The sequence below is a fragment of the Perca fluviatilis genome, chromosome 11 (genome assembly GCF_010015445.1).
Source record: "Perca fluviatilis chromosome 11, GENO_Pfluv_1.0, whole genome shotgun sequence".
Taxonomy (NCBI): domain Eukaryota; kingdom Metazoa; phylum Chordata; class Actinopteri; order Perciformes; family Percidae; genus Perca; species Perca fluviatilis.
Window position 1 is genome coordinate 26,466,140 of NC_053122.1, and position 13,757 is coordinate 26,479,896.

The 13,757-nt window shown below is 41.9% G+C and overlaps 1 protein-coding gene across 5 annotated transcripts in view; it reads left to right on the plus strand.

Moving 5' to 3' along the window:
* The window catches only part of camsap2b (calmodulin regulated spectrin-associated protein family, member 2b), a 38,695-nt gene extending 25,405 nt beyond the window's left edge, over nt 1-13,290 (plus strand). For 2 of the 5 annotated variants that reach the window (XM_039816843.1, XM_039816846.1), the window contains 13 exons: nt 8-292; nt 1,195-1,933; nt 3,003-3,149; nt 3,235-3,466; nt 4,353-4,536; nt 5,505-6,225; nt 7,856-7,992; nt 8,649-8,860; nt 8,956-9,055; nt 10,125-10,184; nt 10,876-10,991; nt 11,101-11,219; nt 11,318-11,617. In XM_039816843.1, coding sequence (XP_039672777.1) covers nt 8-292; nt 1,195-1,933; nt 3,003-3,149; nt 3,235-3,466; nt 4,353-4,536; nt 5,505-6,225; nt 7,856-7,992; nt 8,649-8,860; nt 8,956-9,055; nt 10,125-10,184; nt 10,876-10,991; nt 11,101-11,219; nt 11,318-11,617 — 3,352 coding nt within the window. Of the gene's footprint in view, nt 1-7; nt 293-1,194; nt 1,934-3,002; nt 3,150-3,234; nt 3,467-4,352; nt 4,537-5,504; nt 6,226-7,855; nt 7,993-8,648; nt 8,861-8,955; nt 9,056-10,124; nt 10,185-10,875; nt 10,992-11,100; nt 11,220-11,317 lie in introns of all 5 variants that reach the window. The other 3 variants (XM_039816842.1, XM_039816844.1, XM_039816845.1) reach the window with 3 other exon arrangements.
* The last annotated feature ends 467 nt before the right edge of the window (nt 13,291-13,757 follow it).

Below are 13,757 nucleotides of genomic sequence, written 5' to 3' on the forward strand. Positions count from 1 at the left end.
CCCTCAGCTCCTCCTCTCGGGGAATCTCCTTTGAGATTCCTCTGGACGGAGACCTGACTGTGCTGCCCTGTGAAGCTCCCTCCTTCAGCGGTATGACCCGCTCAGCCAGCAGTGACGGTCTTCAAAGTTTCAAAGTTCACTATGCATCCCGAGGGAGCATGAAGCGCCACCACTCCCTCATGCCCGTCGATGTCAACGGCCAGAGCAGACACATACCTGAGGAGGATGAGGAGTTCACCTCCCTCAAACCCCTGGGGCGCAACAACACGTTCTCAGTCATGGACCAAAGCAGGTACTATCCTCTAAATTTCCATATTGTCAATTTAAAGGGACAGTTTAGTTTTTCAATGGATGGCTTTTTATTTATTTATTTAAGTGTATAAATTATCTTTATATATATATATATATATATATATATATATATATATATATATATATATATAGATATAGATATAGATATATAGATATATATATATAGATGTATCCATGTGCCTCCAGCACCAGCAGGATACAGTATACATACAGATGCCTGTTCACTGTCAGATGCTCTTTTGTGCTGCTCCTCAACTTTCAAGAGTTCAATGTGCATGTAAACTTATTATAGATAGACCCCACAAAAAGTTTGATTTAAGTTGTGCTTAAATCCATATGTTACTTAAAGGTGCACTATGAGTTCCTGCATGGTATCAGCACGATTTCATTTTGGTCTCAAATCGTAGGCATCTCTCCTTGATCCGCTAGCTGCCCGCCCCCTGAATACACTGGGAAAAAGCCCGGTCTCGGGAGACAACAAAGGGGTCAAATAAACACTAGGGGCACAGGCTGTGCACCAAAATACAACAAAACACTCCAGCCAATCACCGACAAGAGGTTGGGGGAGGGGGTGGGGGTTAGTCAGTTAGTCATGACAGTTACGGAAACATGGGGGGAGGGGCGAGCTTGCTCTGTTTTGTATTTACTTGGAACGTCAACAGAAGTGACGTCATGCAGGAACTCATAGTGCACCTTTAAGGGCTCTGCTAAAAAATCTCATCTTACAGGTAAAAATATTTTCAAACTGCATGAAGACACATAAAGTTAAGAACATCCAGTAGTTAATCTTAATCAGGGTAAGCAGGAGAAATTGTGAAACCCCCCCAAAGCTGACTGTTAACTTAAACAACCATCTGTTCATTTACCCAAACCTGACTTTAGGTACTCCAATGGAGTCCTCCCGGACAGCAACCACATCCCCAACAATCACCATGGCAACCATAGTGGCCACATCAGCCCATCAACTCCTCCAAGCATTGAGGAGGCCCTGAAGATTATCCACGACACAGAAAGGCCCCATGCCAGCCTGGGTGTGGGGGACGGAGACAATGGCTTCTTTCTCCACGGCGCCGAGCCTTGGGGCCCTTCAGACCCTCCAGGGGCCCAGGGTCAAGGAGACGACCCGGACTCAGCTAAGGCTCGGCTGAACGACCACGACCTCAACTCTGTGTCCACTGATGAAGTTGACACAGGCATCCATGTGAGGACAGAGGACATCCAGAGCTTGGATGAGGACTCCTCCTCTCTGAGAGACTATTCAGATATAGACCCAGATTGTGAGGCCATGACCCGGTCGTGCCCTCTGCCCGACCAGCCGGACAGGGAGAAAAGCAGGGAAGGAGGACGGAAAGGGCTCGGTGATGCTGACGCCGACTATGAGAGGGGAGAGAGAGGTGACAGGAGCAGCCCCTGTCCCAGTTCAGCACCCACAATCCCCAGGTCCTACACAGTCAGCCCCGTCTCATCCTCCGGAGGCTCTGGAGGCGGCATGGTCCGGATGACCAGCTTTGCAGAGCAGAAGTTCAGGAAGCTGGAGGGAAGGAGTAGTGGAGGAACCACGCCAGAGAGTTCAGATCTCAATGTGCCGTACACACACCTGCCAAGAAGCATTTCTTCTCAGGTTTGTGTCCTATTGTGTGTCAGTCATTCCCTCTTTTATTTCAACTCTACCTTTTGTGATTTTATTTTATCATTTTTATTTATTTATTTTCAACACAACACACAAAACATACAATTTGCAACATGAACATACAGTAGGGAGAGCAAGTATTTGATACACTGCCGATTTTGCAGGTTTTCCCACTTACAAAGCATGTAGAGGTCTATAATTTTTTATCATAGGTACTCTTCAACTGTGAGTGACGGAATCTAAAACAAAAATCCAGAAAATCGCATTGTATGATTTTTAAGTAATTAATTTGCATTTTCTAGGTTGGAGTCTGTTTGATTGAGTGTGTGGACAGGTGTCTTTTATACAGGTAACAAGTTCAAACAGGTGCAGTTAATACAGGTAATGAGTGGAGAACAGGAGGGCTTCTTAAAGAAAAACTAACAGGTCTGTGAGAGCCGGAATTCTTACTGGTTGGTAGGTGATCAAATACTTATGTCATGCAATAAAATGCAAATTCATTATTTAAAAATCATACAATGTGATTTTCTGGATTTTTGTTTTAGATTCTGTCTCTCACAGTTGAAGAGTATCTATGATAAAAATTACAGACCTCTACATGCTTTGTAAGTAGGAAAACCTGTTAAATCGGCAGTGTATCAAATACTTGTTCTCCCCACTGTAAACATATCACGCACCCCCGTCATCACCAACCACGCAGACAAAAATCAAGAAACAATGACACAGTAACTACAATATTCAAGACCATAAAACTAAATAATAACAAAATAGACAATAAACTATAAACCAAATGAACATATGTATAAATGGCAACACCTTAAGCCCATCATACACGTCTCTTCCCAGCACAAAGCTCCTTAGGAGCCCTCCAGAAAGTTCAGGTACTTTCCCCATTTTCCCGTGTAGACATACAATCTGGCAAACTGTTTGTATGACATCTTTTCAAACGTCACCATAAACTCTACCTTTGTTGCAGAGGCAGAAATGCAATTTGGAGTGAGGTTAGTTGGCATAGAATTAATGCCAATGATCTATTCACTTCTTTCTTCTTTCTTTCTAGATGTCTACACCTCCTTTGCCAATCACATCTCCCTCTCCAGTAACGCCTTCCCCCAGAGACCCCTCCCACCTGATAGCCTCAGAGATGATTCAGCTGAGGATGAAGCTGGAGGAGAAACGGAGAGCCATCGAAGCCCAGAAGAAGAAGGTAAACACATATAAACAAAGAAAGATAGTAGTATAGCTTTAAATGTAAATGCTCACGCCACGTTGCTCTCTTCACATTTTTCCAGGTGGAAGCAGCTTTCACCCGCCATCGTCAGAGGATGGGCAGAACAGCCTTTCTGAATGTAGTGAGAAGAAAAGGAATCACGGCCCCTCTCAGCCCCAGCTCAGGGGAAGCAGAGACGCCTTCTCCAGAGCCACTCACAGCCTCAAAGGAAAGCAGCCAGGCCAGCATGGAGCGGGCCGAGAGATGCAAGCCAGACGGAGCAGCTCCGAAATCCCCCTGTGAGGACGGTGGAGGTGAGTAGTAGGGGCGCAAGTAAAGTTCGCTTTCAGAAATGTAGTGAAGTTACTGTGTGGTCGTCACGTTTTACTGAGGAATTGCCAAAATGCACAGAGTAGGTCACTAGCGCTCGTTTTGAGTTTGAATTCCTTTTCACTTTCTTTTTGATCAGAAAAAATCCCCACACTCACTTCTTGCATGTGTTACTATGGTTACAACATTATTAAATATATATATATATATCAGTTCAGTTCAATTCAGTTTAAATTATTATTATTATTTATTATTGAAATTCCTTACTTAGGTCCAGCAGTGTACACAATAAGTAACAGTTATGTCACTTACAGAATGCTTTCTTAACAGCTTACGGCCAGAAGATGTATTAGGTAGAAGTTAAGCTTTTAAATCCATGCTAAAATCACATCTTTGCCATCATAAAGTCCTGTGGTGGGTCTGTTTGCTCTCAGACCACAAACGACAGAACGTCCTTTTTTCAGGCTGTCTCGGCCCGGTTGTTTAATTCACACCGATTACCTTAACTAAATGGGAAAAAGTGTCAGAGGTCACTTAAGCAGAACCAAACAAGTTAGCTGTGAAAGTACCTAAACATTATTTTAATCATAAATAATCTGTCAACTATTTTTGATTAATCAATTAATAAAATCGCAGAAAATAGTAAAAAAATCCAGAGCCTGGAATCAGCAATCAGCAATGTGTGAGATTTTTACTTCATTAGATGATTTAAACAATGTTCTGTTAATCAACTAATTGATGAATTGACGTATCCTTGTAGAACTGAACCACAAAATAAGGGAAATAGAATAGCAGGACAGACAAGGACAGAATGATGACCAAATTGGTAATTGACTGACTGACCTGTGTTATGGCATGATGGTGATACAGGTGTGGCTCCGGGAGAAATCGACCTTACAGAATACACACGCTCCATTGAGAGGCTGAACACGTCGCTGGGCTTCCTGCAGACAGAGATGCAGCGTTTGTCCCAGCAGCAGGAGACCATCATGTCCATGAGAGAGCAACAGCAACGAGCCTGGGTCATTCCTCCTCCTGCTCCATCTCCACACAGGTATCACCTAAAGGATATACAGAATATGTAGAGCTGTAACAATTCCACATTTTGCTGTACAATAAATTGTTTCAGAGTTAATTGCGATTAACAATATAATTGTCTCTTTCATTCAAATATTTATTTATTACTTTTTCCAACAAATAAAGTTTTGAATGAATACACAAATACACCGTATATATAAAGTAAACTACGCGTCTTTGTTATCATAAAACAAATTTTGTAACTGTATCCCGCCTTGTCATTTTTGCTGCTATGAACGTGTGTAGGGTGAAGTGTCAACAACTAACAATTCAAATAATAAGGAAAATACATAATCCGACCAATAATCACTTTTATAATTACAATTTGGCATATCTAAACAAAATCAACAATTACCAGTCATACGCCTTAAAACCTTAGCTAATGTTAGCAATTAATTGCTGTCAAGCAACGAAACCGCGATTATATAACAATTATGTTATTGTTACAGGCATATATATATATATATATATGCCTATATATATATATATATATATATATATATATTAATTATTTTACTTGAAAAATAAGTTTACGATACAACTTTCTTATCAGTTCACACTGAAATTTATTTTACGTAAAGTACACACAAAGTTAGCCAACAATTACACATATAGTACAAAAGATGAAAACACATCAACAGCCATGACAAAGAAACATGTTTCATGATATCCTCGGATCCAGATCTTAATTGGCAGGACACATGATTTTGGTTTAGCAACAGACAGACGGATGGTATAAAAGAGTTCTTGAGCCTGTTGTGTCTAAACGAAGGGACTCTAAATCGCCTGTTCGATGGCAAAAGTTGGAATTCATAGTTTAAAACATGCATGGAGTCAGAAGAGATGCTGTTAGCAAGCCTGAGCATGCTCTTTTTATGGGTTGTTTGAAAGGAGTGTGCAACAGGTACCATCATCTACCACCTTGTGTGTTTGCTTTTCCCACAGGCAGCTCCGAGAGTTGCGTAGCAGCAGTGTAACAGGTCGGGGATCAGGCCGAGGCTCTGTTGGCTCTTTGTCTCCCATCCTTTCTTCTTCCGGCTCTCCCCGCGCTCCCAATCATTCCCCTGCTGGCCTTAAGCGCCGGCCGGCCTCCTTCCATGCCAGGACACCTAGGACGCCCCGACCAAATGATCTGAAAGTCACACCCTTCAGTCGAATGCTCAACACCCCCACCTCTGTGGACAGCCTACCCAGACTGAGGCGTTTCACCCCCAGCCAACCCCAGGTCAGCGCGTTTGCTTACCTGGGCCACGATGAGGGGCCTCGGGAAAGCGAGAACCAAGAGGCCAAAGACAACAGAGAAAACACTGAGGACAAAGATGAAGCTATGGTAAAGAAGAGTGCTGGCACTCCTCAGCCATCTACTACAGAAGCAGCCAAAGAGAAGGAAGATGAGCGACAGGAGGGAAGAAAACAGGCAGAGCGAGCTCATTCCAAGGGTGGAGTCAAGCAAACCAGGTCATCGGAGGTGTTGTGTCAACCGGTGTCTGAGATCCAAGGGCCCACAGGCAGCCGGGTAAAGGGAGACGCCCAGGACAGAAGAGACTTGGTGGAGGTGCCTCTGTCTGGACCGAAACCTCCTGGACGACCACCGCACCGTCAGGAGATGACGGGAGGGACAGAGGCCGGAGAAGACCAAAAGATCTGCTGTGGATTCTTCTTCAAGGTGAGCTGGAGCTACAGAATAAATGCAGGGTCATGTGTATTGTCATGAAAACATTTTTTTTACCTTCCCAAAGTCTAGGATAATCCATGTAATAGTTTCTGTAGGTATTTTCTGTACAAACACACATATAGGTAGGGGCTTAATTGGACACAGGTTTAGATGTAAACTTCAACCATAAACTAACATGACTTCATCTGCTTTCTGTTGCCATATTTTATTACCTCCATACTGCTTGTTGTGGGGATTTTTTTTTGTGTGGAAATAGAGTATGAGACCTTTCAGCCAGAGAGTGAATAAGTGGATTTCCCAAAATGTCGAACTATTGCTTTAAACTTTCGCAAAATTCCAATCTATACACACAAAAGACACAAGGATTTCCTGCAACTCAAGACCAAGATAGGCTTCTTTATATTTTGGATTTGACTGATATGTTGGCTTGATGAGCATCATCAGTTTTTCTTTTCTTCATGTCAACAGTCACGTGTCTTGTTAGCCGTGCTAGCATCAGAGCCCGCTTGTTTCTAGGGAACGCAGATGAAAATTAGCCTGCATGGCTTAATCTGGCACATTTACATGTTGGACTCTGTGCTCATGTTTATGGATGTGCATTGTCCCTTTAAAATAAAGAAATCTAAAATAAAAAATAAAATAAAAATAAGATCTATATTGTTTCCAAATGAATCAGATTTATAACAAACTGTTTCACAGTAAACATTTTTGCCTCGTCATAGCAGAAAGGAAAAGTTGGCACTAATGAAAATAACAATAAAAAAGAAAAAGACTAATAAATACACCAGTACTTTTTGCACTTTAATTATGACAGTTCCTATTTAAGATGTTGTATTGTCTGTACAGTCATATGTGTCCTTTTATTTCCTAAGATGTTTCATTGATCTTATGTTTATGTTTTTTAATGTTGATTTTAAAATGTTTTTTGTGTTACATGTTTGTGTTGTGAAGCAACAGATTGTAGCACTATGCCCAAGACAAATTTCCCCTCTGGGACAATACAGTTTATTCCATTCTATTCTATACAATTATTGCAATGCAGTGCAGCACGTAATAATGTGATTAGCTGCAGCTGTGTTTGACAAGTCAAAATGTTTTGGTCCCCCTGGTCCCCACCTGCCCCAGGCTTAAAACCACTGCAGACCAACTGATACAATGAATGCACTTTTCATTAATAATACAGTCTATACAGCCTTGTGGTGCTATAAGCAGGGAGCAGTGACAGGAAGAATCTCCTGCTGCGCGAGCAGGCCACGACATGTGCAGTGTTGTGCCTGTTGAGCCATGAGCTAATCAAAGACAATACATGAGTGAATCTAGGCCAAAAATGACTGCCAGAACACAGATGCATAGTGGACCTTTTGAGCTGTGATTATAGAGAAACGTCAGAGCTTTGTTGACAGAAGGTAATTAATGCCACATTAAATACTAAATACCATCATAATTATGAAGGATCAGTATCCTCCCTTTCAAACATTTATGAGGGCAGAGGTGACAAAACAATTTCACACTAGGCCGTTATTTGTCATGATAAATCTCATGGAGGTAATAAAGATGCAGTGTGAACATGTCTACGTATAATCTGACGTATTCTGTGTGTTCCTCGCCCATCAAACCCCAGGATGATGTGAAAGGGGAAGAGGACATGGCAGCAAAGAAAGCAGCTCTGCTGGACAAGAGGCTGAGGAGGGAGAAGGAGACGCAGGAGAAGAAGCAACAGCAGGAGCTGGACCAGGAGCAGAAGAAGGAAGCTGCACGGTTGGTCAGACTTTCTCTCTCTCTCTCTTTTTTTTTTTTTTTTTTTTTTTTTTTTTTTTTTTTTTTTTTTTTTTTTTTTTTTTTTTTTTCTCTCTATTTGCCAATTTTAACACTGTTCCCGATGGTTTGTAACATACACACAGGCAGCGGTGCAAGAAGTATTCATATATTTACTTAAGTAAAAGTACTAATACCACACTGTAAGTAGTGTGTAAAGTAAAAGCCCTGCTTTGAAAATGTTACTTAAATAAAAGTATGTAAGTATCATCAGGAAAATGTACTTAAAGTATTTAAAAGTAAAAGCACTCAATGCAGAAGACTGGAAACGATCCACTAAATGTTTAATCGACTAATCATTTCAACTGGACTTGTATTGTCGAGCAGTTTAATTTATGATAAAACATTTTGTAATAAAAAAAAACATTTTATGAACCACATGTGCTTTGTGTGCAAAAAGTCGTAATTTGTAAAGTAACTTGTAAATAAAGCTGTGGAGTAGAAAGTAGAAAGTGGCATGAAAAGAAAAGACTCAAGTAAAGTACCTCGAGTTTTGAGTACTTGAGTAGATGTACTGAGTTACATTCCACCACTGCATGCAGGGGGTCTTTTGCACTCGCAGTCACACAATGAATCTTTGTCCCGGCGTCGTCCTGCAGGTTGAAGGCCGAGGAGGAGCAGCTGAAGAAGGACGACGAGAAGGCGAGGAGGGATTACATCAAGCATGAATATATGAGGAGGAAGCAGCTCAAGCTGATGGAAGACATGGACCAAGTCATCAAGCCTCGATCTGGAAGTCTCAAGAAGAAGCCCCGGCCCAAGTCCATCCACAGGGACGTCGTGGAGACTACGCCCCCCGTTAGAGCGACAGGTGGGTGGGCAGCATGTTAAATGATACGCACGAGCACGACACTTATCGATGCACGGCAGCCACTGATCCGGGCCTGACCTGTCCTCGTGTTGCAGGGGTGCGTCCTCGAGGCTTCTCAGTATCAAGTGTTTCTTTGGCGTCTCTCAACCTGGCTGACAACGACAGAGATCAGCCAAATAACAGGAAGAACAACAGGTAAGACCCACTGTCTGCCTGCAGCGTGGATTTTAGACTCTCATCTTCCCCTTCATTTACAAATCCAAGATGTAAAGAAGCACATAGGAACAAATACTCTACCTGCACCTGTCTTTGTCAATAATACACTGCTAGCCTTAAAAAGCAAAGAATTACACTATTGAAATGATGCGGAAATATAATATAAAGACAGGTTAAAATTGTAAAGTAGTCATGTTAAAAACGTAGTACCGAGATTGGATGACACAGTTAAACCAGAGGGTTGCTGGTTCAAGTCCCAATACGGACCAAAGTATGGTGTATGGTGGTGGACTGGTAGCTAGAGAGGTGCCAGTTGACCTCTTGGGCACTGCCAAGGTGCTCTTGAGCAAGGCACCGAACCCCCAACTGCTCGGGGCGCCTGTCCACGGGCAACCCCCTCACTCTGACATCTCTCCATTAGTGCACGTAGAGGTACTGAGCATGTGTGTGTAATTCAGGCCTGTGTGTAATGTGTAATAATAACAACAGAGTGAAAACATTGTAATTTCCCCTTGCAGGATTAATAACGTATACATTATTATTATTATTATTATTATTATTATTATTATTAGAGCTGGCAGTTTGTCTAACATGTTTAACAGTTTTAAAGGAAGCTCAATTATTAGGTTAAGTTACAGCAAATTAGAAGTTGGCTGACAACTTATACTTCTACGTGCTGACTTCACTCTTTACGTGCATCTCAGCTCCATGCACCTTTTCTTCAAACTCCTTACAATCCTATTTTATTCTTTAAATATAAATGTCACAATATCACACTTGTTTATAATGTATGTTTATTAAAACTGTAAAACGTATTTCAGAATTACTTGTTGACCATTCATCCATATATTACCAACGCCCACCCCTTTTTAAATTTGTGTCACACCCAGGTGTCGTATACTCTGCTGTGGTTTTAATTTCATGGCGTGTTTTGATGTTGAGCTTATTTGTTCTTATTCCTAAGTCTTGACTTTTATGAGGCTTAAACTCTCTTGAATCTCTTGTATCCCTCTCTCATTTCTCTTTCTATTTTGCATGCGTCCCTCAGAGGCAATAAAGTCTCCCATATCCCGTTCTTTCTAAGCTCTCCCAAAGACAGAAAGGGAAGGTCAGTAATGCTCAGAAAAGTGACGACAGGTGACGTGTACTGGATGTGGCTCCATGTAGCTTTAGCCTGCATTCCATTAGAAATTCTTTCAACACGCACTCGCATAAAAGTAGACCGATGTGTCAACAGTGCAATAATCTGACATATTCTTTTACTGCATTACGGTGCACGGGACCTCCGATGTTTCCGCCTCAGCTCTCCTGCTCTTTACCGTCTCTCTGCCTTCTGCGGTTATTGCTATCAGGCTGTTGTTTGCTCTCTTCGCCGTGCTGGCTGCTCTCGCTTCACCACTGTGTTTGCTGTTTCCTCCACAAGTACTCAAGCTCATCCCTCTCAGTAGCCATAAAGACAGCACTGAGACTTTGCTTTGCTTGGCTGAACATGCCTTTCTGTCCCTCGCTGCACAGCTTCGTCGGAGTCTGTACAGTATGATTTAATGCAAGACAACAGGCAGGGTTTGGAGAATTGTGTCACAGTGTCTGACCTTGTTTTACCACATCTTTCTGTGTGTGTGTGTGTGTGTGTGTGTGTGTGTGTGTGTTTAAAATCTGTGTGCATGTCCGTTTGTGCAATCTGTCGGCGTACGTTCATACATGCTTTTGTGCATCAACAACTATCACGTGTTTGTTGTGGGTTTGTGTTGTGTCCGTGCGTGCGTGTCATTTGTTGGTTTGTATGTGACCGTCTCCAGGCCAGACTCTGCAGAAGGTTTCTCTTCCTGTCCTTCGACTGGTAGTCGTAACGGAGAGAAGGATTGGGAAAATGACTCCACCACCTCATCCACTCCCTCCAACAATGAGTACACAGGTAGAGTACATACTGTTTACACAGTTTGTCAACATTGACACAGCTACTGCACATGACAAGACATTTTATTTCTTGCAATCTCATGCCTGTGCTTTTTTTCCCCCCACAGGACCCAAACTTTACAAGGAGCCCAGTGCCAAGTCCAACAAGCACATCATCCAGAACGCCCTGGCTCACTGCTGCCTGGCTGGCAAAGTCAACGAGGGGCAGAAGAACAAGATACTTGATGTATGTCTTTTGCAATGATGTGTCTGTGTCTTTCTGCATTAAATATTCTGCACTAAACAATGACTTTTCTCTGTGTTTTTTTTTTTTTTTTTCTGCAGGAAATGGAGAAATCCGAAGCCAATAACTTCCTTGTGTTGTTCCGTGATGCCGGATGCCAGTTCAGGTCCGTGTACGCCTACTGCCCCGAGACGGAGGAGATCACCAAACTGGCCGGCATCGGGCCCAAGAGCATCACAACCAAGATGATCGAGGGCCTGTACAAGTACAACTCGGACAGGAAGCAGTTCAGCCAGATCCCAGCCAAAACCATGTCCGCCAGTGTGGACGCCATCACCATCGCCAGCCATCTGTGGCAAACCAAGAAGCAGGGGACGCCCAAAAAACTGCACACTAAGTAGCGCCAGATGGCCGGGGGAAGTTTTGGACACGCTTCTCTGGAACGAACACAGAAGAAATTGCGGATTTTACTTTTTCATTAAAAGGACGCACGATCCCACTGTAACAAATCACAACTGGAATGTAGAACACAAGCGGGCCTCACAGACATTGATGTTGTTACAGAGTTGTTACAATCTGGACTACTTAAATGGGGCACGAGTGTGTACTGTGTGTCAGCATGTGTATCAATGTTCTCATGTGCCAAAAAAAATAGAGAGGAAAACAATAGGCGGACCAATGCCTTACCTAGTTGAACCACTGAAGCACTGAATGTTTGGTTTCTATAAGTTAATCATGTGTGGCCTTATGCTTGTTTTGTGTCATATGGATGCGCTGTGAGTGTCGGTGTCATTTTGTCAGCGCTTGTTGTAAAAAGTCTGTTGTGATACAGGAGAGCTCGTGTACTCACAGGTCTGGGATCACAACCCTGGCCCCACACCCCGCCACCCCCTCAACCCACACACTCAAGCCCAGGTTGATATAAGGGTGGCCTGTCTGATCTGTGATCAGGTAGAGGCAGCATTCTTGATTAGTTTTGCTGCTATACAGGCATGTTTTTTAACATGTGACTGAAAAACATAAAAAGTTCAAATTTGTGTATGTGTGTGTATAGTGAAGTGCCAAGACGAGTACAAATTCCTCAGTTGGTGATTGCAATTACTTTGCAGAAGTGTGAAATGATGAGAGTGTTGAGCATACCTGCAATAGACTCTTAATTTATTTCATTTTGATAATGCTTTGAAGACATTTTGATCTTAGATTTTATTCAGAGAAACATAATATACTGTACATAAATAAGTTAAATTAGTTTGTATAGGATGGCAGATCCATTGGAAATGAACGAGTCCGCTTGTGGTAGCTTTTTAGTAGCTTTTATAATTTATCACGTGCGCGTATCGGTATGTTGTCGTTTGGGGCCTTTAATTGTGCTATAAATGCAAAAATAAAAGTGTGATCACTCAACAGTATCACTGGGAAGACGATCATCAGTAGTAGAATAGATGGATGTCCCACCCTGTGTCATCACTCTGTGCAATTTAAGAGTAATTTAATCACTGTTGTTCATGTTACAGTTGGAACTAACAAATACTCAAATGCCACTTTCATGTGGATATTGTCTTACCTTTTAGATCTTGATTACCCTCAAAGTAGTCCACAATTGTAAATACATAAATTCACCTATGATAGCACTTCAAGACCCAGTCCACTGTCGTTGAGTTGTGTCCGCTTCAGGACTGTCATGCTTTTTACTTTACTTTCACGTTACTGTTACATTTTTTGTTATCACGTTTCTTCCTCAGTATGTGTTGGCACTGTACAGATATATTTTGGCATAAAGAAGTATTTTTTGTAATGACATTGACCTGTTGGAGGTGTGTACTAATGATGCAGTACAGTTGTTGAAGCAAGTATGTTGAAAGCAAAGGCAAGGTATATAAAGTCTTAATTGATTAGGCTTTATTGTGGTATTGTATGAAAATCCCTTAAGTATACTGACAAAATCATAGTTTTTTTTTTTTTTCAACTCTGAATCCATTTTTGTTTGCAATTTACTAAATATGCTCAACTGTTCATGGGTTTTGGTTGTTTTTCTATTACTTGAGCTTTATTAAAATGCCAGCTATCAACAGTATGCATGGTGTCTCATTTCACATCCCTGGCATGATTGATTTAAGTGTAATATTGGCCTCATTTAAACTGACATAATATCACTCCACTACCACAGGAGCTTAGTTAATAACATGTAATCATCATAGACGTATGCAATGCCTGCTCGTATCGTCGTCATCATCATTATTGTGCTGTGTAGGCCGCACAAACACAGACTATCGGAGGGACTCAGACAATTCACAAAAAGTCTAGTCACTCTGCAACACCAGACAGACTTTTGTCTTAATAATCATCATCCTAGTCAATGTCTGTAGTACTGTGATGTGTGCTAAGACTAGTGAAGCTTTACTGGCGCAGACACTGAATGGGCTGTTAAATAAAACATAAGTTATTCAGAAAATCTGCACTTTATCCACCATATGCTCATAAGTCAGGGTTTATTTGTGTCCACACACATTTGCTAGTGATGGACAAATATGATGTTCTTAG